Source organism: Hemitrygon akajei, chromosome 5 (assembly GCF_048418815.1).
Source record: "Hemitrygon akajei chromosome 5, sHemAka1.3, whole genome shotgun sequence".
NCBI classification, from domain to species: domain Eukaryota; kingdom Metazoa; phylum Chordata; class Chondrichthyes; order Myliobatiformes; family Dasyatidae; genus Hemitrygon; species Hemitrygon akajei.
Window position 1 is genome coordinate 117953703 of NC_133128.1, and position 25710 is coordinate 117979412.

A 25710-nucleotide genomic window follows, 5' to 3' on the forward strand; every position below is an offset into this window, starting at 1 on the left:
ACTCTCCATATCCTCAACATAATTTGCTTTTCCACTCAATTTAGTATCATCAGCAAACTTAGAAACACTGCACATAGTCCCCTCTTCCAGATCGTTAATGTATATCATGAACAGTTGCTGGCCCAGCACTGACACCTGTGGCACACCGCTCACCACTGACTGCCAACCAGAGTTATACCCATGTATCCAAGTAAATAACGTCCATCTATTCCCCTCTATCCACTGCGCTTGTTATGTCCTCAAAGAATTCCAGTAAGTTTGTCAAACTGGACATGCTGCACCTGCCTAATGGATCCTTTTCTTTCCAGGTGCCTCACTATTTCTTCTTTAATGATAGCTTCAAACATTTTCCCAACCACAGTAACTGCCCTATAATTACCTGCCTTTTGCCTACAACCTTTTTTGAACAGTGGTGTGACATTCATGTTCTTCCAATCTGCTGGGACTTGCCCAGAGTCCAGAGAATTTTAAGTTGTCACCAAAGCCTCTACTATAACTTCTGCCACTTCTTTCAGTACCATCAGGACCAGGGGACTTACTATCCTTTGGTTAGCACTACTTCTTTTGTGATAGCTATTGTATTGAGGTCCTCACCTCTCTTTGCATGCATATCATCTCTCTTTGGCATGTTAGATGTGTCCTCCACTGTGCAGACTGACACAAAATAGTCATTCAAAGCCTCACCCATTTCCTCATTACCCATTATCAATTCCCCCTTCTCGTCCTCCAAGGGTCCACTATTCACTTTAGCCACCCTGTTCTGCTTTATATAATAATAAAAACTTGTACTATCTGTTTTTATATTTCGAGTTAGTTTATCTTCATAATTTATTTCCCCTTTCTTTATTGCTCACTTAAAGGTTCCTTCTTGCTTTTTAAAGTTTTCCCGATCTTCCGGTTTCCCATTACTCTTGGTGACTTTGTATGCATGAGCTTTTAGCTTGATGTCTTCCTTTATTTTTTTATTTAAAATTTTTTTTTTATTAGTTTTTCAAAACATTTTACAAAATTAAAAACCCCAAATCCCAATGAGGAGCATTAATACAGAGCAAGGTTAAGCATACAATAACAATATGCTACAGAGGAAGAGAATTTAACAAAAAAGCACCTAAATTAAAGACAAGTGAGCTTAGTGTCCTCCCCAAACCCCACAACACAAGAAAAAAAAAACAACAATTCCAGACCAACCACCACACAATATAGAGAGTATAGGTCCGGACAATCAAACTCCCAGACTGTGAATACACTTAGCAACAGAGGATAATAATGCCTACTACCAGAAAAAAAAGGGAGCTAGGAAGGTTATGAAAGTACTCGATAAAAGGCCCCCAGATCTTATGGAACTTTAAATCCGAATTGAGAACTGAATAATGAATTTTTTCGAGGTCCAAGCAGGCCATAATGTCATTAAGCCATTGCGCATGAGTGGGCGGGGCAACATCTCTCCATCTAAGGAGGATCAAGCGTCTCGCCAGGAGAGAGGCAAAGGATAGTATTCGGCATTTGGTCGGACCCAGACATAAATCTGTCTCGTCCCAAAAACCGAACAGAGCAATTAAGGGGTTAGGTTCTAGGTGCTGATTCAGAATACCCGATAGTGTAGTGAAGACATCTTTCCAGAATTTCTCCAAGCTAGGACAGAGCCAGTACATATGGATGAGAGAGGCCACGCCCCTCTTGCATTTATCACAGAGCGGACTAATGCCAGGGTAGAATCGCGATAGTTTAGATTTAGACATATGGGATCTATGAACAATCTTAAACTGTAAGAGACAATGGCGAGCACAAAGAGAGGTTGAGTTAACCGATTTGAGAACTGAGTCCCAGCTCTCCTCGGATAAGGAGATATTTAAATCCTGCTCCCAGGCCATTTTAATTTTATCCACAGGGGCCCGTCGTAAGGCTGCTAGTTTATCTTAGATAATTGAAATTAAACCTTTACCTAGTGGATTAATGGAGAGAAATAGGTCCATAGCATTTTTCGCAGGCATTTCAGGAAAGTTAGGAATTAAAGGAGCAGTAAAGTGTCGGATTTGGAGATATCTGAAAAAGTGAGCGTTAGGCAGGTTGAACTTAACAGAGAGCTGTTGAAAAGAAGCGAAGCGGTTATCAATGAAGAGATCTTCAAAATGTCTAATGCCCTTCCTGTACCAAACATGGAATGCTGAATCGAATGTGGTAGGTAAAAAAAGGTGATTATGTGCGACAGGGTTAGAAATGGAAAACCCCTGGAAACCATAGCATTTCCTGAAATGAGCCCATATACGCAAAGTGTGTCTAACCAGAGGATTAGCTATTGATCTGGGCTGACTGCTAGGGAGTGCAGAGCCAAGAAGTGCAGATATAGATACTTCTTTAGTGGAGCTCAACTCCATTACCACCCAGTTAGGGCACTCAGGTTGACCGTGGAAGAAAGACCAGAAGGCAGCACAACATATATTAGCTGCCCAGTAATATAAGCGAAAGTTAGGTAAAGCCATGCCACCCTCTTTTTTAGATTTTTGGAGGTGGATTTTATTAATTCTAGAGCGCTTATTCTGCCACAGATATGACAAAATAATAGAATCTAAGGAATCAAAAAAAGATTTAGGAATAAAAATTAGGATAGACTGAAATAAGTATAAGAATTTGGGGAGAACATACATTTTGACAACATTGATACGACCTACCAAGGACATAGATAGAGGTGACCATTGTACCAGACTCTGTTTTGTAGCATATGAAAGATTGACAAAGTTTTCACGAAAGAGATCTTTAAACTTCCTTGTGACTGTAATTCCAAGATAAGTAAATTGATTATGGACTACTTTAAAAGGGAGATCACGAAATATTAGTTCTTGTGCTTCTTTATTAATTGGGAAAAGTTCACTCTTATGTAAGTTGAGTTTATAGCCAGAGATCTGGCTAAACTGGTCAAGAAGTGAAAACATTAGAGGTAAGGATGTAGACGGATATGAGAGAAAGAGTAGTAGGTCATCAGCATAGAGAGAGACTTTATGCTCAACACCCCCTCTCCAAATCCCGGTCAGTTCAGGACATTTCCGAAATGCTATCGCCAGAGGTTCTATAGCCAAATCAAAGAGAAAGGGACTTAAGGGGCATCCCTGACGGGTGCCACGTTTGAGATTGAATACTTGGGATTTCTGAAAGTTAGTTAGAACAGAAGCAGTAGGACACAGGTACAGCAATTGGATCCAAGAGATGAAACTTCGGCCAAGGTCAAATTTTTCTAAGACTGCAAAAAGGTAGTTCCACTCTATACAATCAAATGCTTTCTCCGCATCAAGGGAGATAACACATTCAGGAGTCCCAGTTGGAACTGAGTATAAAATATTAAATAGACGTCGAATGTTAAAAAAAGGGAGACGGTTTTTAATAAAGCCTGTTTGGTCATCAGAGATAATGGAGGGAATAACGGTTTCTAATCTATGAGCCAACACTTTAGCTAAGATCTTTACATCAACACTGAGCAGAGAGATCGGCCTGTACGAGGAACACTCTGTTGGGTCTTTGCCCTTTTTAAAAAGAAGAATAATAGATGTCCTTTATTTCTCTAGTTATCCATGGCTGGTTCTCCCCACACTTACTGTCCTTGCTTTTAACTGGAATATACTTTTGTTGAGGACCATGTAAAATCCCTTTGAAAGTCTTCCTCAACCGTTTCACCACTTAGCCTACGTTCCCAGTATACACTTGCCAAGTCCTCCCTCATCCCATTCTAGTCTCCATTGTTTAGGCATAATACACTGGTTTTAAATTGAACTCTTGCACCCTCCATTTGTATGAGAAACTCAATCATACCATGATCACTCTTTCCAAGAGGATCCCTAGCTACAAGATCTCTAATTTTACCTGACTCATTGCACAGGACCAGATCCAAGATAGCAAGTTCCCTTGTAGGTTCAGTAACATGCTGTTCAAGAAAGCCATCATGGATGCATTCTATGAAATCCTCCTCAAGACTGCTTCGACCAACTTGATTCACCCAATCTATGTGCAAGTTAAAGTCCCACACAATAACTGCTGTTCCGTTCTTTTATGCCTCAGATATTGAGATACGTAGAAACATAGAAAACATACAGCACAATACAAAGCTGTGCTGAACATGTCCTTACCTGAGAAATCAGCTAGGGTTACTATTAGGGTCCTGACAAAGGGTCTCGCCCCAAAACATCGACAGCGCTTCTCCCTATAGTTGCTGCCTGGCCTGCTGCGTTCCACCAGCATTTTATGTGTGTTACTCATAGCCTTTATTTTTCTGAGCTCCATCTACCTGTCCAGGAGTCTCTTAAAAGACCCTATCGTATCCACCTACACCACCATCACCAGCAGCCCAATCCATGCTCTCACCACTCTCTGCATAAAAAAACTTACTCCTGACATCTCCTCTGTACCTACTTCCAAGCACTTAAAACTGTGTCCTCTCATGCTAGTCATTTCAGCCCTGGGGAAAAGCCTCAGATTTTCCACACGATCATTGTCTCTCATCATCTTAGAGGTCACCTTTCATCCTCCGTCACTCCAAGGAGAAAAGGCCGAATTCACTCAACCTATTCTCATAAGGCACGCTCCCCAATACCGGCAACATCCTTGTAAATCTCCTCTGCACCCTTTCTATAGTTTCCACGTCCTTCCTGCAGTGAGGCACCCAGAACTGAGCACAGTACTCCAACTGGGGACTGACCAGGGTCCTATATAGCTGCAACATTACCTCTTAGTACCTAACCTCAATCCCACGATTGATGAAGGCCAATGCACCATATGCCTCCTTAACCACAGAGTCAACCTGTGCAGCAGTTTTGAACATCCTATGGACTCAGACCCCAAGATCCCTCTGATCCTCCACACTGCCAAGAGTCTTACCATTAATACTATATTCTGCCATCATATTTGACCTACCAAAATGATCCACCTCACACTTATCTGGGCTGAGCTCCATCTGCCACTTCTCAACCCAGTTTTACATCCAATCAATGTCCTGCTATAACCACTGACAGCCCTCCACACAATCCACACCACCCCCAACCTTTGTGTCATCAGCAAATTAACTAACCCATCTCTCCACTTTCTCATCCAGGTCATTTATAAAAATCACAAAGAGTAGGGCTCCCAGAACAGATCCCTGAGGCACACCACTGGTCACCAACCTCCATACAGAATATGACCCATCTACAATCACTCTTTGCAAGCCAGTTCTGGATCCACAAAGCAATGTCCCCTTGGATCCCATGCCTCCTTACTTTCTCGATAATCCTTGCATGGGGTACCTTATCAAATGCCTTGCTGAAATCCATATACACTACATCCACAGCATACCTTCATCAAAGTGTTTAGTCACATCCTCAAAAAATTCAATCAGGCTCGTAAGGCACGACCTGCCTTTCACAAAGCCATGCTGACTATTCCTAATCATATTATGCCTCTCCAAATGTTCATAAATCCTGCCTCTCAGGATCTTCTCCATCAACTCACCAACCACTGAAGTAAGACTCACTGGACTATAATTTCCTGGGCTATCTCTACTCCCCTTGTTGAATAAGGGAACAACTTCCACAGCCCTCTGATCCTCCAGAACCTCTCCCATCCTCATTTATAATGCAAAAATCATCGCCAGAGGCTCAGCAATCTCCTCTGTCGCCTCCCGCAGTAGCCTCGGATATATCTTGTCTGGTCCCAGCGACTTATCCAACTTGATGCTTTCCAAAAGCTCTAGCACATCATCTTCATTAATAGCTACGTGCTCAAGCTTTTCAGTCTGCTGCAAGTCACCCCTACAATCGCCAAGATCCTTTTCCATTGTGAATACTGCAGCAAAGTATTCATTCAGTACTTCTGCTATGTCCTCTGGTTCCACTATCACTCTTGATTGATCCTATTCTCTCACGTCTTATCCTCTTGTTCTTCACATACTTGTAGAATAGAACATAGAACAATGCCTTGGGGTTTTCCTTAATCCTGTCTGCCAAGGCCTTCTCATGGCCCCTTCTGGCCATCCTAATTTCATTCTTAAATTCCTTCCTGCTAGCCTTATAATCTTCTAGATCTCTGTCATTAACTAGTTTTTTGAACCTTTCTATCCTTCTTGGTTTATTGCCTGTGCCACTGTAATGTTATTATCTGGAGGCCTACAGGCAACTCCCACCAGTGATTTTTTGTCCTTTTATTATTCCTAATCTGTACCAAGATGAATTCAGCTTTCTGCTCCTTAGATCTTAATTGTCTCTTACCACCACTCTGTTCTCATCTTTAACTACTCCACCTCCATTACCTTCCTGCCTATCCTTCCATATTACCTGATATCCTTGGATATTTAATTCCCCATCCTCTCCACCCTGCAACCATGTTTCTATAATGGCCACTAAATGCTTGCAAGAACATGACAAAGTTTCTACATTCAACACACAGAAGATGCTGGAAGAACTCAGCAGGCCAGGCAGCATCTATGGAAAAGAGTAAACAGTCAACACCTCACACTGAGACCCTTCCTGAGTCTTCTCCATAGATGCTGCCTGATCTGCTGAGTTCTTCCAGCATCTTCTGTGTGTTGAATGTAGAAACTATGACATTTTGTATGTGTTGCTTTGGGTTTCCAGCATCTGCAGACTTTCTCAATTTTGTAAAGTTTCTACACTGTCCACTTGATCTGCACTCTGGATTTTCTTCCCATTCCTATCATAGGAGTCTTGACTTTATCCTAATCTCTTGTGACCGTCACTATGTTCGGTCATGTATGCCACTTTTTATCTCCTCAATGACATGTTTAATTGTTTTATTATTTATTTTTCACTGCCAATTACGTCCTCCTGGCCTTTTGAGCCCCGCAGCCCAGCAACCTATGACAACACCAATTTAACAGTAGCCTAATCACGGGACAACTTACAATGACCAATTAACCTACCCACTACATCTTTGGACTGTAGGAGGAAACCGGAGCACCTGGAGAAAACATGCACGTTCCACCGGGACGACGTACTTACAGAAGACGTTGGAATTGAACTCCAATGCACCAAGCTGTAATAGCATCATGCTAACCACTATGCTACTGTGGCACCAAAAGAATAACAGTGGATTGTGGTGTCGACATTGTAACTGTTAGTTTATATTCTTCATTGCTTGGTCTGTTAATTGACTGACAAATAGTTTTAGTAACGTGAAGAAATATGGGAAGAGATGGAGCAAGTTAAAAGCAACAAGGAAGTGAGCTTCAGGAAAGGTGAAATGAAACTAAGGTAGAAAATTCAGCTGAACTAGTCTTCAGCTTGAGAAGTTGGACTTGTAGCCATATCTACAGAGTAGCTCGTTAATAAAAGCTGAATTAAAGCCAAGAAGAGTGGGACTGAGCAACAAGCACGTGCAGCCTTGCAAAAATGTGGGGGTTAAATTGGATGTGAGATGGTCATGGCAAGGTGGTAGAAGCAGCCAAATAAAATGGGAAGAATCAGGTTTAAATTACATTTTTGGTGGATAACTAAAGATTTTTGCTGGAAGCTAAAGAATACATGAGAAGATTGGGGATCTTCTCAGTACTACCAACTCAAAATTTTAGGAACAGCTTCTTCCCTCCTGCTATCAGATTTCTGAACAGTCCATGAACACTACCCAGCCTTTCACATTATTTATTTATTTAACATTTTCGTAAAAATTTGTTTTTAACTTATTGTAATATTTTATGTGCTGTACTGTACTGGTACCACAGAACGGAAAGCTTCACAACATATGTTAGTGATAATAAGCCTGATTCTAAGCTGTGACAATGCTTCCGTGCTGAAAAGCCTCTCGCTCAAGGGTTCCCAACCTGGGGTCCAAGTAGCTCAGACCAGCAAACAATCAGGAGGTCAGAAATTTGAGAGAGGGAATTTCACTCAGGTCCACTGACAGAGTATAAAAGGAAGCAACTCGCAGCATTTTGTTGGAGCTCTGACCAGCGACGAAGCGGCATTTGGGACTGATTAGAAAGAACAAATTAAAGTAAGGGCAGGGGCAAGTGCAGCAGCTATAATAGGAACGGACAGAGTTATTACAGTCGTGATTTTGAAGCAAAGAGAAGCCTCAGTCTGAGAAGGCAAAAAAGAAAAGCTCTAGGTAGAGTTTTTTCCCCTCCCTTCTTTCCATCAGTTAGGACAGGAGAGATGCCAGGCAGGAGAGTTGAATGATACTCTTTGGGATGTGGGAGGACAGGGAGACCTCCAGTGTCCCTGATGACTACAACTACGAGAAGTGCATCAAGCTATAACTTTGAACAATCCACATTCAGGAGTTGGAGCTGGAACTGGATGAACTCCGGATCATTCGGGAAGCTGAGGGGGTGATAGATAGGACATATAGAGAGGTAGTTACACTCAAGGCGCAGGACACAGGGAACTGGGTGACAGGCAGTAAGAGGAAAGGGGTTAAGGATCCAGTGCACAGATCCCTGTGGATATTCCCTCTCAACAACAGGTGTATGTATCACTTTGGATACTGTTCGGGTGTGGGGGGGGGGGGGGTGACCTAGCAGAGGAGAGTCACAGTGGTTGGGTGCCTGGCACTATCTGGCTCTGTAACTCAGAAGGGAAGGGGGTGGGGAAAGAAGAGGCACACTGTGGTGACAGGGGATTCGTTAGTTAGGGGATCGGACAGGAGCTTCTGTGGGCAAGAACAATATTCCCAGATGATATGTTGTCTCCTAGGTGCCGGGGTCCAGGCCATCTCGGATTGAGTCCTCAGCATTCTTATGTTGGAGGGCGAACAGCCAGAGGTCGTGGCCCATGTAGGTAATGATGACATGGATAGGATGAGTGACAAGGTTCTGCACAGGGAGTTCAGGGAGTTAGGTGCTAAGTTGCTAAGACAGGACCTCCAGGTTGTGATCTCAGGATTACTACATGTACCATGTGCTACTGAGGCCAGAACCAGGAAATTAATATACTGTAGTTCAATGCATGGCTAAGGAGTTAGTGCAGGAGGGAGGGCATAAGATTTTTGGACTATTGGGCTCTCTTCCAGGGAAGGTGGAACCTGTACAGAAGGGATGGTTTGCATCTGAACCAGAGGGTGACTAATATCATAGCAAACTAGAGTTGCAGGGCAATGAGAATCAGAATGCCAAAACAGTTAGTGGAGAAGTTGTGGTGGCAGATGTTGGTAAGACCTGAGACAAAAATCAGGAATCAAAAGGTTCAGCATGGTGCGACTGGCATCCTGAGCTGCATATATTTCAGAATCAGATTTATTATCATTAGTATGTGCTATGAAATTTGTTAACTTAGCAGCAGCAGTTCATTGTAATACATGATAATATAGAAAAAAGATAAGTCAATTACAACAAGTATATTCATATGTATATTAAATAGATTAAAACTAGTGCAAAAACAGAAACAATGCATATAAAAAAGTGAGGTAACGTTCTGAGTTCAGTGATCATTTAGGAATCATATGGCAAAGGGGAAGAAGCTGTTCCTGAATCGCTGAGTGCATGCCTTCAGGCTTCTGAACCTCCTTTCTGACGGTAACATGAGAAGAGGGCATGCCTTGGGTGATGGGGGTTCTTAATAATGGATGTTGCCTTTCTGAGGCACTAATACTTGAAGAGGTCTTGGGTACTAAGGAGGCTAGTACTCAAGATGGAGCTGACTAATTTTCAAGTTTCTCTAGCTTCTTTTGGTCCTGTGCAGTAGTGCCCCCACTCCCACAGCAGACAATGATGCAGCCTGCAGAGTGCATGGTACATCCAGAGAAGCTTTTGAGTGTTTTAGGTGACATACCAAATCTCTTCAAATTTCTAATAAAATATAGCTGATATCTTGCCATCTTTGTAGCTGCATCGATATGTTGTGACCAGGTTCGATCCTTAGTTATCTTGACACCTGGGAACTTGAAATAGCTCACTTTTTCCATTTCAATTTCAATTCTCTATTTCTTTTTCTTTTTAAATCTTTTTATTAATTTTAAGAAAAACATAAGTGAAATATGAATACAAAACATTTGAGAGTACATAATTAATAGTTTAAATCGACAATCAGATATATAATAATCAATATATAAGGCCTCCCAAACTCATAGTATTTATGTAAAAGAATCGAAAAAGAGGAAAAAAAACCCCAAAAAAGGAAAAAAAAGCTAAAAAAAAACTAAAAAAAAAATTAACCAACATGGGCCATTGCATAATGTTAAATACATACAGCAGTGCCGATAACTCCGAACCTCCATCCAAATAATTAAGGATAATAAAAGTAAGGTTTAGGATCAGACCATTTAACTCATATGAAAATGTTTTTTTAAAAAAAAATTTTTAATTAGTTTTTCAAAACATTTTACAAAATTAAAAACCCCAAATCCCAATGAGGAGTATTAATACAGTGCAAGATTAAGCATACAATAACAATATGCTACAAAGGAAGAGAATTTAACAAAAAAGCACCTAAATTAAAGACAAGTGAGCTTAATGTCCTCCCCAAGCCCCAAAACACAAGAAAAAAACAACAACAACTCCAGACCAACCACCACACAGTATAAAGAGTATAAGTCCGGACAGTCAAACTCCCAGACTGTGAATACACTTAGCAACAGCGGATAATAATGCCTACTACCAGAAAAAAAAGGGAGCTGAAAGCAAGGAACCAAAAAGAAGAGAAAAAAAAAGAAAAAAAAAGAAAAAAAACCCTAGTCAAGAGGAAGGTTATGAAAGTACTCGATAAAAGGTCCCCAGACCTTATGGAACTTTAGATCCGAATTAAGAACTGAATAATGAATTTTTTCGAGGTCCAAGCAGGCCATAATGTCGTTAAGCCATTGCGCATGAGTGGGTGGGGCAACATCTCTCCATCTAAGGAGGATCAAGCGACTCGCCAGGAGAGAGGCAAAGGATAGTATTCGGCATTTGGTTGGACCCAGACATAAATCTGTCTCGCCCCAAAAACCGAACAGAGCAATTAAGGGGTTAAGTTCTAGGTGCTGATTCAGAATACCTGATAATGTAGTGAAGAAACTCATATGAAAATGTTGAATAAATGGTCTCCAAGTTTCCTCAAATTTAACTGAAGAATCAAAAACCACGCTTCTAATTCTCTATTTCAATGCAAGTACTATCATAGGATAGGTGGTTGAGCTCAGGGCATGGATCAACACATAGAATTATGACATTGTAGCCATTTGTGAGACTTGGTTGCAGGAGGGGCAAGACTGGCAGCTCAATGTTGCAGAGTTTCATTGTTTTAGATGTGACAGAACGGGAGGGATTAAAGGAGGAGGGATGGTGTTACTAGTCAGAGAAAATGTCACAGCACTGCTCCATCAGAACAGATTGGAGAACTTATCTAGTGAGGCATCATGGGCAGAACTGAGAAAGAAGAAAGGTACTAACTTTGCACATATTGACTGGGAATCCTATATTGTAAAAGGACTAAATGGGATAGTGTTTGTCAAATGTGTTCAGGAAAGTTTCCTTCATCAGTACGTAGAAGTCCCAATGAGAGAGTGTATGATACTAGATCTGCTATTAGGGAATGAGAAAGGGCAGGTGACAGAAGTTTGTGTAGGAGAACACTTCGCATCTAGTGACCACAATGCCATTAGTTTCAAAGGAAATATGCAAAAACATAGGTCTGGTCAGCGGGTTGAGATTCTAAATCTTGTTGGCCAATCTTGTTGGTATGAGAAATGGAACCGGAGGAAATAGCGGAGGTACTTAATGAATGCTTTGCTTCAGTATTTACTACGGAAAAGGATCTTGGTGGTTGTAGGGATGACTTGCAGTGGACTGAAAAGCTTAAGAATGTAGGTATTAAGGAAGAGGATGTGCTGGAACTTTCGGAAAGCATCAAGTTAGATAAGTCACCAGGACCGGACGGGATATACCCCAGGCTACTATGGAAACAAGGGAGGAGATTGCTGAGCTTCTGGCAATGATCTTTGCATCATCAATGAGGATGGGAGAGGTTCCAGAGGATTGGAGGGTTGCAGATGTTTTTCTCTTACTCAAGAAAGTGAGTAGGGATAGCCCAGGGAATTATAGGCCAGTGAGTCTTAGTTCAGTGGTTGGTAAGTTGAAGGAGAAGATCCAGACAGGCAGGATTTATGAACATTTGGAGAGGCATAATATGATTAGGAATAGTCAGCATGCCTTTGTGAAAGGCAGGTAGTGCCTTATGACCCTGATTAAATTTTTTGAGGATGTGACTAAACACATTGATCAAGGTAAGCTGTAGATATAGTGTATATGGATTTTAACAAGGCATTTGATAAGGTACCCCATGCAAGGCTTATTGAGAAAGTAAGGAGGCATGGGATCTAAGGGGACATTGCTTTATGGATCCAGAACTCGCTTGCCCATAGAAGGCAAAGAGTGGTTGTAGACGGGTTATATTCTGCATGGAGGTCGGTGACCAGTGGTGTGCCTCAGGGATCTGTTCTGGGACCCCTTCTCTGTGATTTTTATAAATGACTTGGATGAGGAAGTGGAGGGATGGGTTCATAAATTTGCTGATGACACAAAGGTTGGAGGTGTTGTGGATAGTGTGGAGGGCTGTCAGAGGTTACAATGGGACATTGATAGGATGGAAAACTGGGTTGAGAAGTGGCAGATGGAGTTCAACCCAGATAAGTGTGAGGTGGTTCATTTTGGTAGTTCAAATATGATGGCAGAATATAGTATTAAATGGTAAAACTCTTAGCAGTGTAGAGGATCAGAAGGATCTTGGGGTCTGAGTCCATAGGACACTCAAAGCTGCTGCGCAGGTTGACTCTGTGGTTAAGAACGCATACGGTGCATTGGCCTTCATCAATTGTGGAATTGAATTTAGGAGTCAAGAGGTAATGTTGCAGCTATATAGGACCCTGGTCAGACCCCACTTGGAGTACTGTGCTCAGTTCCGGTTGCCTCACTACAGGAAGGACGTGGAAACCATAGAAAGGCTGCAGAGGAGATTTTCAGGCTATCTGGTAGGACAGTTGAGGAACAGCGGAATACTTTCAGAGAGATTTTTCACAGTGCTCAACAAAAGCATATTCCAGTCAAAAGTAAGGACAGTAAGTATGGGGAGAGCCAGCCTTCGATATCTAAGGAAATAAAAGATAGTATCAAATTAAAAGCTCATGTGTACACAGGTGCAAAGAGTAATGGGAGACTGGAGGATTGGGAAAACTTTAAAAAGCAACAGAGAACAAGTAAACAAGAAATAAGGAAAGGGAAGATAGAGTATGAAAGTAAATTAGCACAAAATATAAAAACAGATAGAAGTTTTTGTAAATATATAAAGCAGAAGAGGGCAGCTAAAGTCAACATAGGTCCCTTGGAACACGAGAAGGGGAAATTGATATTGGGTGATAAGGAAATGGCTGAGGCACTGAACGACGATTTTGTGTCGGTATTCACAGTGGAGGACACGTCTAATATGCCAAAGAAGGATGTTATGGATGAAATGGGAGGTGAGGACCTCGATAAAATCACTGTCACTAAAGAGATAGTGATGAGCAAACTTGAGGGCCTGAAGGTAGATAGTCTCCCCTGGTCCTGATGCGATGCATCCCAGGGTAGATCCATTGGTAATCATTTATCAAAACTCTCTAGGTTCTGAGCATGTCCCAGCAGATTGGAAGACAGCAAATGTCACGCCACTTTTTAAAAAAGGATGTAGGCAAAAGATGGGTAGCTATAGGCCAGTTAGCTTAACATTTGTAGTCAGGAAAATGCTTGAAGCTGTCATTAAGGAAGAAATAGCAAAACATTTAGAAAGGAGTGGTTCTATTAGACAGACGCAGCATGGATTCAGAAAGGGCAGGTCCTGTTTGATAAACTTACTGGAGATCTTTGAGGACATAATGAGTGCAGTGGATAGAGGGGAACAGGTGGATGTCGTATATTTGGATTTCCAGAAGGCGTCCGATAAGGTGCTGCACAAGAGACTTATAAATAAGATACAGATGCATCAAGTCGGAGGAAGTGCATTGGCATGGATAGTGGATTGGTTAACCAATAGAAGGCAGAGAGTTGGTATAAATGGGTGTTTCTCCGTTTGGCAGTCAGTGGTGAGTGGGGTGCCGCTGGGGTCGGTGCTGGGCCCGCAGCTGTTTGCCATTTACATTGATGATTTGGGAGAGGGGACTGAGTGTAGCATAGCAAAATTTGCTAATGACACTAAACTGAGCGGAAAAGCAAACTGTACAGAGGATGTGGAGAGACTGCAGAGGGATATAGATAGGTTAAGTGAGTGGGACAAAGTCTGGCAGATGGAATACAACATTGCTAAATGCAAGATCATGCACTTTGGAAGGAATAATAAAAGAGAAGATTATTAATTAAATGGTGAAAGATTGCAGCATCCTGTTGTGCAGAGGGGCTTGGGAGTGCTTGTGCATGAATCACAAAAAAGTTGGCTTGCAGGTACAACAGGTTATTAAGAAGGCAAATGGAATGTTGGCCTTCATGGCTAGAGGGATTGAATTCAAAAGCAGGGAGATCATGCTTCAACTATACAGGGTACTGGTGAAGCTGCACCTGCAGTACTGAGTGCAGTTCTAGTCTCCATACTTGAGGAAGGACATACTGGCTTTACAGGAAGTGCAGGTTCACTAGGTTGATTCCAGGGATGAAGGCGTTAACCTATCAGGAGAGTTTGAGTCACCTGGGACTATACTCTCTGGAGTTCAGAAGAATGAGAGGGTATCTTATAGAAACATACAAAATTTTGAAAGGGATAGATAAGATAGAAGTAGGAAAGTTGTTTCCATTGGTAGGTGAGCCTAGAACTAGAGGACATTGCCTCAAGATTCAGGGGAGAAGATTTAGAACAGAGATGAGGTGAAACTGTTTTTCCCAGAGAGTGGTGAATCTGTGGAATTCTCTGCCCAGGGAAGCAGTTGAGGTTTTTTCACTAAATATATTTAAGAAACAGTTAGATAGTTTTTTACATAGTAAGGGAATTAAGGGTTATGGAGAAAAGGCAGGTAGATGGAGCTGAGTTTACGGACAGATCAGCCATAATCTTATTGAATGGCAGGGCAGGCTCGATGGGTCAGATGGCCTATTCCTGCTCCTATTTCATATGTTCTTATGTACAAGGATGTTGCCTAGATTGGGGAGCATGCCTTATGAGAATAGGTTGAGTGAACTCGGCCCTTTCTCCTTGGAGCGACTGAGGATGAGAGGTGACCTGATAGACGTGTATAAGATGATGAGAGGCATTGATCATGTGGATAGTCAGGGGATTTTCCCCATGGCTGCAATGGCTAGCACAAGAGGGCATAGTTTTAAGGTGCTTGGAAGTAGGTACAGAGGCGATGTCAGGGGAAAGTTTTTTTACGTAGAGAATGGTGAGCGCGCGGAATGGGCTGCCGGTGGCGGCGGAAGTGATACGGTCTATTGAGAGACTCCTGGATGGCTACATGGAGCTTAGAAAAATATAGGGCTATGGTTAAAGCCTAGGTAGTTCTAAGGTAGGGACATGTCTGGTACAGCTTTGTGGGCTGAAGAGCCTGTGTTGTTCTGTAGGTTTTCTATGTTTCTATGATCTGGCAAGTGTGGATTAGGACTTGCTGTTTTCCAGCAAATGTGTACTTGGTAAGTGGGAGGCCTTCGAAAGCAAAATTTTGAGAGTATGAAGCTTGTATATGCCTGTCAGAATAAAAGGTGAAGTTAACAGGTGTAGGAAACCTTGGTTTTCAAGAGATATTGAGGCCCTGGTTAAGAGAAAAAAGTAGGTGCATTACAGGTATAGGCAAGTCGGAACAAATGAGGTGCTTATGAGATGCTTATGGAGCACAAGAAACGCAAGAGAACACTCAAGAAATAAATCAGAGGGCTAAAAGAAGGCATGAGGTTGTTCTAGCGGACAAGGTGAAGGAGAATCCAGAGGGATTCTACAGATATGTTAAGAGCAAAAGAATTTCAAGGGACAAAATTCATCCTCTAAAATACCAGAATGGTAATTCATGTGTGGAGCCAAAATAGATGGGAGAGATCTTAAATGAATTTATTGCATCTGTATTTACTCAGGAGACAGACACAGAGTCTATAGAAGTGAGGCAAAGTGGCATCAACTTCTTGGACTGTGTGCAGATTACAGAGGAGGAGGTGTTTGTTGTCCTGAGGTAAATCAGGGTGGATATATCTCCAGGGCCTTTCAAGGTGTTTCCTCCGACCCTGTGGGAGGCAAGTGCAGAAATTGCTGGGGCCCTAGCAGAGATATTTAAATCATCCTTAGCAACAGGAGAGGTATCAGAAGATTGGAGGATAGCGAATGTTGCTCTGCTGCTTAAGAAAAGCACTAAACATAAGCCAGGAAATTATAGGCCGGTGAGTTTGATATTACTAGTGGGAAAGTTATTGGAAGGTATTCAAGGGACTAGATATACAACTATTTGGATAGACATGGACTGATTAGGGATAGTCAGCATGGCTTTGTGTGTGGTAGAACATGTCTAACCAACCATGTATAGTTTTTTGAGAAGGATGAAGGCAAGGCAATGGATGTTGCTTACATGGACTTTAGAAAGGCTTTTGAGAAGGTTCCATATGGGAGCTTTTAACTTTTTTATTTATTAAGTGCAATCGTGAATAACAGCCAGATCAGAAATGCTGATCAAGTCAACTAGTTCCCAAAGAGAACTCTGATAGACCAGTCAGATGGTTCACTGCTGCTCAGTGATAGAACACAAAAAAATCATATATACAATTAAGAAACATTAAAAAAATAGTAGAAATACTGGAGTCATGATGATCATGATGAAGCCTGCTGGAGAGAGACATTTATACACATGATGTCCTCCATAATTCAAAGAGATTGAAGGATAAGGTGCAGGGTGACAAAACGTGGCAAGAGCACATGGAACTAAAAACTAATCTCTACCAGGAGAAAACAGCACCTGTTCTTTCCGCACTGCTCCCAGCAGTTTAAGGACTAAGTCCAGCCGGAACATAACACACAAATGCTCTTGAAAGTCAGGTATTAATCCTACCTACCAACAATCAAGCATTACCACCCTGGTCCCCTTCATGATAGCTTATGAAGAAGCACATGACCTCCCTCCCAGAGATGATAGGTGTTTGTGCACTGGACTCTTGAAGGCTTGGACCCCCATTGTTGCAGATGTTTCCAATCACTGCATCTGGAAGGCTGATTCAAATTCTGATAGCACAGTGAAGGAAGCTTCTATCCAGTGTGTAGGTTCTCGCATCAGGCATAGAAACAGCATGAGCAGGCCTAGAAAAACTTGATTGTGTGGTGCGCCGTCTCTCATAGGATGAAGGCAGCATGGCACTAAGGTCTGCAGGGCTGTGGCTGGTGTGCATTTTGTATAGCACAGTAGCTGCAGCAACCTGTCGTCTGTGGTGTAAGCTACTGATAGCTAGCTTCTCACGAGCTGTGGCTTCATCTACACCTATAATCTTGAGAGCTTTTCTTTGAATGGAATCAAGCTGGCTGAGGACACTCTATGAGGCATTCATCCGTGATAAGCAGGCATACTCCATAATACTTCGTACCTAGGCTTTGTAAACTGTAGCTCTGCCCTCTTTGTCTAGTTTGGATGCTACTTTCCGCAGAGCTCCAAGCCTTTGTCCAGCCTTGTTTGAAATAGTGGAAAGATGTTTATCCTACACCAACTTGCTTTCAATATTATCACCAAGGATTACTAGCTCCTTCTTTAAATCCAGCTTGCAGTTCCCAAAATACAGCTTGGTCAAGAAGGTTCAGTGGCTCGGGATTCAAGATGAGGTAGTAAATTGGATTAGACATTGGCTTTGTGGGAGAAGCCAGAGAGTGTTGTAGATAGTTGCCTCTCTGTCTGGAGGCCGGTGACTAGTGGGGTGTCGCAGGGATTGGTGCTGGGCCCTTTGTTGTTTGTCATCTATATCACTGATCTAGATGATAATGTGGTTAACTGGATCAGCCAATTTGCAGATGACACCAAGATTGGTGGTATAGTGGACAGTGAGGAAGACTATTATGGCTTGCAAAAGGTTCTGCATCAGCTGAAAAAATGGGCTGAAAATGGCAGATGGAATTTAATGCAGACAAGTGGGAGGTTTTGACCTTTGGTAGGACCAACCAGGGTAGGTTTTACACAATGAATGCTGGGACACTGAAGAGTGTGGTAGAACAAAGGGATCTAGGAATACAGTTCCATAGTTCATTGAAGATGGCATCACATGTAGATAGGGTTGTAAAGAAAGCTTTTAGCACATTGGTCTTCATAAATCAAAGTACTGAGTACAGGATATGTGATGTTATGTTGAAATTATATGAGATGTTGGTGAGGCCTAACTTGGAGTTTTGGTCATATACCTACAGCATAGATGTAAGCAAGGTTGAAAGAGTGCGGAGAAAATTTACAAGGATGTTGCCAGGTCTGGAGGACCTGAGTTACAAGGAAAGATTTTAATAGGCTAGGACTACATTCCTTGCAACATAGAAGATTGAGAGGAGATTTGATAGAAGGGTATAAAATTATGAGGGGTATAGATAGGGTAAAAGCAAGCAGGCTTTTTCCACCAAGATTGGGTGGGACTACAACCAGAAGTCATGGGTTAAGGGTGAAAGGTGAAAATTTGAAGGAGAACATGAGGGGAAAGTTCTTGTCTAAAAGGGCCGTAATATGTGGAATGAGCTGCCAGCACAAGTGGGCAATGCAAGCTCGATTTCAATGTTTAAGAGAAGTTTGAATAGGTACATCGACGGTAGGGGTATGGAGGGCTATGATCCCAGTGCAGGTCAATGGGAATAGGCAGTTTAAATGGCTCAGCACTGACTAGATGGGGCAAAGGGCCTGTTTCTGTACTGCACTTCTCTATGACTGTATTACCCTTTGCATAATGGTACTGGTCCATGGCATAAAAAAGGTTGAGAACCCCTGCTCGAGCAACACGATGACCGTTAAGAACCAACAGTAAAAGTTCCATTACAAAATACTGATATAGTTAGTTTCTGGTAGAAATGTTTACATAACATAATCAAAACCAATGACAACAGGTAATGAAATTAGTGGTCAAGAAGTACAGTATGCAGCATATTCAAAAATTTGGCTAATAATAGTTGGGTAGTAAAACATCTATTTCTTATATGTTCACAGGAATATGGGATTTGCTTATAAAGGTTACTGAAGTTAAGTAAAATACAGTAGTTACTTGAAATGGAGGTAAAATCTTACATAAAAATAATAATTTCAAAGGAAACAGCAAAAAGAAATGAAATTTGAATTAAACATTAAAGTTACAACTGCATAGCAGAAAACAGAGATCAGATTAAAGTATAAAGTATATAAATGCTCACTGATAATAGAAAATTTTGAAAGAATATAAAATTACCTTTGGTTGTTCTGTATGTACTTCAGAATAGTTTGGTACATAGGTTATTTTTGCTCCATCGCGTCCTTTGTGCTCTTTCTTCTTTTGTTCTGGTCGTGTTATAGGTGGAGGGAATATCTCTGGTTTTTTGCCATCTCCTTCTCTGTTTTCATCTGGAGGCAAAAGTGTAAGATTCCAATTCCCTTGTTCAGATAAATACTTTCTTCCTTCATACTCCTTCATTAGGTTTCCTATTTTGATAAGAAGGTTTGTACAAGCAGCTTCTAATTCAGGTTTCAGACAATCTATATTAATTATTCTTATCAGATGAGCAAAAAAACTTTGTATATCCTTGTTGGGTTCTACAGCTTGTACTGCTTCGTTAAATTTAGTCTCAAACATATCATCAACAACTGCTTTGATTTTAGAATTATTTGATGAAGAAGTCTTAACTGATTCTTTGACTGTTTTCTTGGAGTGCACTGGGGGAAATAAATCTTTATTACTTTCATGTATGTCTATGTATGGGTAGGTAGTTGTCTGTTGTTCAGACCTGGTGTCTTCATTTTGCTGTTGGGGGTAATTACCCTCTTTGTATTTCCTATATGCTTCTTCGAATAGTTTGAGAAGTTCAACTTGAGAACGTTTTTTGGTGGTCTCTGTTAAAGGAGTTGGACTGAAACTTATATCAACATTTTTCTGCACAGCATTATCCAGGAACTCACCTAGAGGCTTGTGCCAAGATTCACTTGAACTATTTACAATTTCATTGTCACCAGGATGAACTAGCTCAATCTGTTGAAGAGTTCTACTAAAATGTTCCAGATTGGGTGCTTGCCTTAGAAGAGATTTTTGTTCAGCTTTTCCAGAGCTTTTGGAAACATTACTTTGCACTTCAAAGATTTCTTCAGGCCGTAATTTTATTACTTTAGGAGAATTGGTTAATTCATATACAATAATATTCTCTTGTGAAACATTCACCGTATCTTTTGTTTCTGGCTCTGCAGGGGTTGAAATAACAAGTTCCACAACCGCTGGGTAAACTGATTCAAATTCATATATGATTTCGGGTTGTTCTGTAGCTGTTTCTGGGATTTCAACTGTACTTAATTTCACTTCCTTTCTGTTATTTGCTTGCTGTTCGGATGCAAGTTCCTTTTTAACTCTTTTTATCACTTTGTTTTCTTTTAAATTAAAATCTTTATCCTGGGTATTAAATTTAGAACTTGCTTCCACAGGAAGAGCATGGTTATAAGAATCACTTGGAGCAAAGTATAAGTGATGCAATGGCTTTTTTCCAGAAACAATATTACCCAGAGGAATATGACTTCTACGTATTCTTCCACCAATGTTCAATTGAAGATTGTCTGCTCTGCCATATTTTGGAATAAATCTTACATCGCTTTCAAAGGACGGTCTTTGTCTAATTCTACTTGAATGAGGCACACTCTTTGCTATTGTAGCAGCCTGATGAGGATCTAAATGATTTCCAACATAGATGTTCTTTTCACTGTCTTCAATTTGATGAAGCAAACCTAATTTGGAAGATCTTGCGAATGAATTTGTATGGGACAAATTTGCACTGGTATCAGTGTTTTGATTTAGGAATGATTCCAATATTCCTTGGTTCTTTAAGGATATCTGAGATCTTAGCACAGTCCCATTAATCATCAGAATAGTTTCACTTGCATCTGAAATAGAAATAAAAATGAATTCCGAATTAACAATTCTCATTATTTTCTGTTCTATTTTAAAAATATCGCTCCATTGTACTCACTTTATTTACAATTATTTCCCCCTTTCACATATCTTTTGATTTATTTTGCAACCCAAAATCTACTGATCGTGAATTCTCCCAACAACTGTGTATACAGAATCTTTTGGAGTAGTGCTGTTTAAATTTCCTGAACTCTGAAAAAACTAATTTCTCTTTATTCTAGTCTTAAATGGTTTGTCCCTTTATTCTAAAACAACACAATGTACTTCTTAAACTTTCTGGTAGGGCAAACAGCTTCTCAATATCTAATATGTCAAACCTTCAGTGAATTTCATACTTTATCTTTCAAACTTTGTCATACTTTATTCCAAACACTAAGGAAAATACTAATTAAAAACCATAAAATGCTGGCAGAACTCAGCATGCCGGACAGCATCTATGGGAGGAGGTTGTGACGACATTTCGGGCAGAAACCCTTCATCAGGAATCATGAAGAGTCACTCCTGATGAAGGGTTTCGGCCCGAAACGTCGTCACTACCTCCTCCCATAGATACTGTCTGGCCTGCTGAGTTCTGCCAGCATTTTGTATTTTTTATTTATTTCCAGCATCTGCAGATTCACTCGTGTTACCTTTGAAAATACTAATTATACACTTTCACCTTGGATGATAACTACAGAAATCACTGTATTTTGGCAAGAAGAAATAACTACACAATACACTCAGTGTGACAAACATGAGAAAATCTGCAGTGCTGGAAATCCAAAGCAATATGCACAAATTGCTGGAGAAACTCAGCAGGTTAGGAAGCATCTATGGAAAAGAGTAAACATTTGATGTTTCAAGCTGACACCCTTCTTTAAAACTGAAAAGGAGGGGGGAGAAGTCAGACTAAGAAGGTGAGAGGAGGGCAGGAAGATGTACAAGGCGGTAGGTGATAGATGAAACCATGGGGGGGTGAAGTAAAGAGCTGGGAAGTTGATTGGTGAAAGAGATAAAGGGCTGGAGAAGGGGAAATCTGATAGTAGAAGATCATGGAAGAACGGGAGGAGCACCAGAGGGAGGTGATGAGCAGTTAAGGTTCAAGAAATCTCAATCTTAACGCTCCTTTCTCCAATTCCAACCGCACTCCTTCTGAACGCGCTGCTCTCCACTCTCTCTACATTAATCCTCACCTCACCATCAGCTCCACAAGGGGGTGCTGTCATCATCTGGCAGACTGACTTCTACCTTGCTGAGGCCAGACGGCAACTCTCTAACATGAAATATACTTAACATACCAATCAGGTAGAGGGTGATAACCTTTTGCGAGTAGATTAAATTTCCTTATTCGCTGGTAGTAAAATATGTGCGCGTGCATACATGTACACACCTTAGAGGGTACATTGAAGGCCACACAGGAGAGTGATGTCTAAGGCATTTTTAGGTTAGGTGACAGAATAGGAAGAAAATATTATTATTACCCCATTGTAAAGAATAGGACGTGTCAAAGGGCAGTAATTCATCTCTAAACTAAATTTGCAACAGAAATAAATATGGATGACAATATGCTAATTTACAGGAAAACAGTTAAAGGATAGAAGTTGATGAATTGTGAATAAATGTCACATATAATTAGAAAACATAATAGGAAGGTAACAGTGACACACACAAAATACTAGAGCAACTCAGCAGGCCAGGGAGCATCTATGGAAAAGAATGCAGTCGACGTTTCGGGCCGAGACCCTTCATCAGGACCCTTCCTACTGAAGGGTCTCGACCTGAAATGTTGACTGTACTTTTTTCCATAGAAGCTGCCTGACCTGCTGAGTTCCTCCGGCATTTTGTGTGTGTTGCTTGGATTGCCAGCATTTGCAGGTTTTCTCTTGTTTGTGATAGGAAGGTAATCAAACCTTTTGGAATTTAATTACCGGTAATGAATGGAGCAATATATTGATTGCTGGTTTCATGGAATTTAAACAGTTTTTTTCTTTTTAAGAACCATCTCGATAAATAATCATTTTTGCTGAAACATATTTTTCTAGGTACAATTAAAAAGCCGGTATTTTGCATGAACAGCAATGGGGTTCTTTGTCAACTGAAAATTAGCAGGAAACAACTTCACTATCAATTTCAGATAGTTGGAGAATTTTATTTTAAAAGTACAGTAAAACTCTATTAATTTGCTTTTCTATTGTTCACAAATCCCACTGGTTTGAACATAGAAGATTACAGCAGAGTACAGGTTCTTCAGCTCATAATGCTGTCCCGATCTTTTAACCTTCTCCAAGATCAATCTAACCCTTCCCTTCAACATAACCCTCCATTTTTCTTTCATTCATATGCCTATCTTTCTTTTAATTAATTTTAATGAGTTTTTAGAATGCAACAAAACAAAAAAACAGCAAAAAGGTTTATACAGTGCAAAACAAACATTTCAGAAGTACAGTTCATAACAGTTAAGGAAAGCACCCATAGTAGAATCATATAAAGTTAGTTACCACCCAACCCTCCCACTACCCAACTCCAAGCCAAGCTTATGATATATAAAAAAGTTAACCAGAACTTTATCACCACAGAGCTGTATTTATATAAAAAGAAGGCATATTGCCTACCTCATCTATAATATGTTTACACATCAAAAAAAACCCATAAGTCTTAACCGTAAGAAGCTGGAAGTAAAGGATTTAAATGCAAAAGAAAAAAGGGAGGGATGCACCCTTAATCTAAATGGGAATTATGAAAATATTAAAGAAAAGGACCCCACATATTTTGGAACTTTATGCCTGAATTAAGAAGTGAATAATGAATCTTTTCAAGGTCTAAGCAGGACATAATATCTCTGAGCCATTGAGCATGAGTGGGTGGGACAGCATCTCGCCACCTAAGGACTGCATGTCTGGCCAAAAGAGAGGAGAAAGACAATGTATGTAGTATAGTTGGAGTCAAATGCATGTCAACTTCTCCCGAACTACCGAAAAGTGCAATCAGAGGGTTAGGCTCCAAATAGCAACTAAGTATATAAGATAAAGTTAAAAAAACTCTCTTCAGTATTTCTTGAAGCTAGGACAAGCCCAATACATATGAATAAGGGAAGCCTCGCCCCCTTTACACATCGCAACAGGGACTAATATCAGGATAGAACCGTGATAATTTAGTTTTAGACATATGAGCCCTATGTACCACCTTGAACTGCAAAAGGCAGTGGCGAGCACATAGAGAAGTTGAATTAACTGACTTGGGAATTGAATCCCAAACCTTGTTGGACAAAGAAAAATTTAAGTCATGCTCCCAGGCAGTTTTAATTTTGTCAAAGGGGGCTCGCCTCAACATTGTTAACATATCTCAAATAGTAGAAATTAAACCTTTACTCAATGGATTCATAAGAAGAAACAAATCCACAACATTTTTAATGGGTACCTCAGGAAAGTTTGGTATTGAAGGGTTAATAAAATGTCTAACTTGGAGATATCTAAAGAAATGAGCGTCAAGTAGGCCAAACTTTACAGACAATTGTTCAAAAGTTGCAAAGTGCTTATCTATGAAAAGATCTTCAAAGCACCTAATGCCCTTTTTGTGCCAGTCTAGAAATGTTAAATCCTACATAAAAGGCTGAAAAAGATGATTATGTAGAATAGGACTGGAGAGAGAAAAACTTTGAAGCCGATTATATTTTCTAAACTGAGCCCATACTCTCAGTGTGTCTGATAACCAGATTAACAAGTGATTTAGGCAAATGGCAAGGAAGTGAGCTGGAGAGTTTCTTATTAGAGTTCAACTCCATTGCCACCCATATTGGGCAGTCCGACTGATTATAAAAGTAAGACCAAAAGATAAGACAACGTATATTGGCTGCCCAGGAATATAAACGAAAATTGGGCAAGGCCATACCACCTACCCTTTTTGATTTTGAAGATGAGCTTTATGTTTGCCCTTCCATAGATAGGGTGAAATAATAGAATCTAACAAATCAAAAAAAGCTTTAGAAATAAAAATTGGTAAAGATTCAAATAAGTAAAAAATTTAGGATATACATTTTAACAACATTAATTCATATGCCTAAGAGATTTTTAAAAGTCCCTACTATATCTCCCTCTACCACAACCCGTGACAGCATGTTCCATGCATCCACCACTCTAAGTAAAAAGCTGCAGTACCTCTAACATCCCCTCTATACTCCTGTACAATCACCTTGTCCTCTTGTATTAGCTTTTGTCAACCTGGGAAAAGGTATTGGGTGTCCACTGTATCTATACTTCTGTGTCAAATGAACGCATTAGGTATGGCGTAGCCACGTAACCTTGACCACAGGGATCACTAATCTCTGTCCTCCATATCTACTTACCTGACTTCTGAGGATTCCTGGTCTTCAACCACAGAGCACTCCAACAAGGACACTGCCCCTGACCTCGACCTCACATTTATCTCTGTTCCTAAACCCTAACCTGATCCCTAACTCCCTGCACTGTCTCCTAAAACCATACTACAAACCTAAAAAACAACTAAGTCTAGGCCATGGCCTCAACAAACATCACAGCTTGGTGCTATCTTGACCCGAGTACTCCCTAACACCTGTTTATGAATACAATTGCATTTTCTCTATACAGGGAGACACAACTTACCACATGAGGTGTCACTAGCACATCGATTTGAACAATCTAACTTCACAGTCTTGAAGAGAATTTCAACAGTTCGGGCAACATAGCAAAGGCAGCACCTCACTCCATCCGGCAAATCACTATAAAAGTAATGAAATA

General features: G+C 40.7%; 1 protein-coding gene across 1 annotated transcript in view; it reads right to left on the reverse strand.

Moving 5' to 3' along the window:
• Positions 1–25710, reverse strand: part of LOC140728098 (uncharacterized) — a 99175-nt gene that overhangs the window by 18161 nt on the left and 55304 nt on the right. Inside the window, exons 8-9 of the mRNA XM_073046287.1 lie at positions 25576–25691; positions 19280–20949 (exon numbers count right to left, since the gene is read on the reverse strand). Of these exons, the coding sequence (XP_072902388.1) occupies positions 19280–20949; positions 25576–25691 (1786 nt within the window). The remainder of the gene's footprint in view (positions 1–19279; positions 20950–25575; positions 25692–25710) is intronic.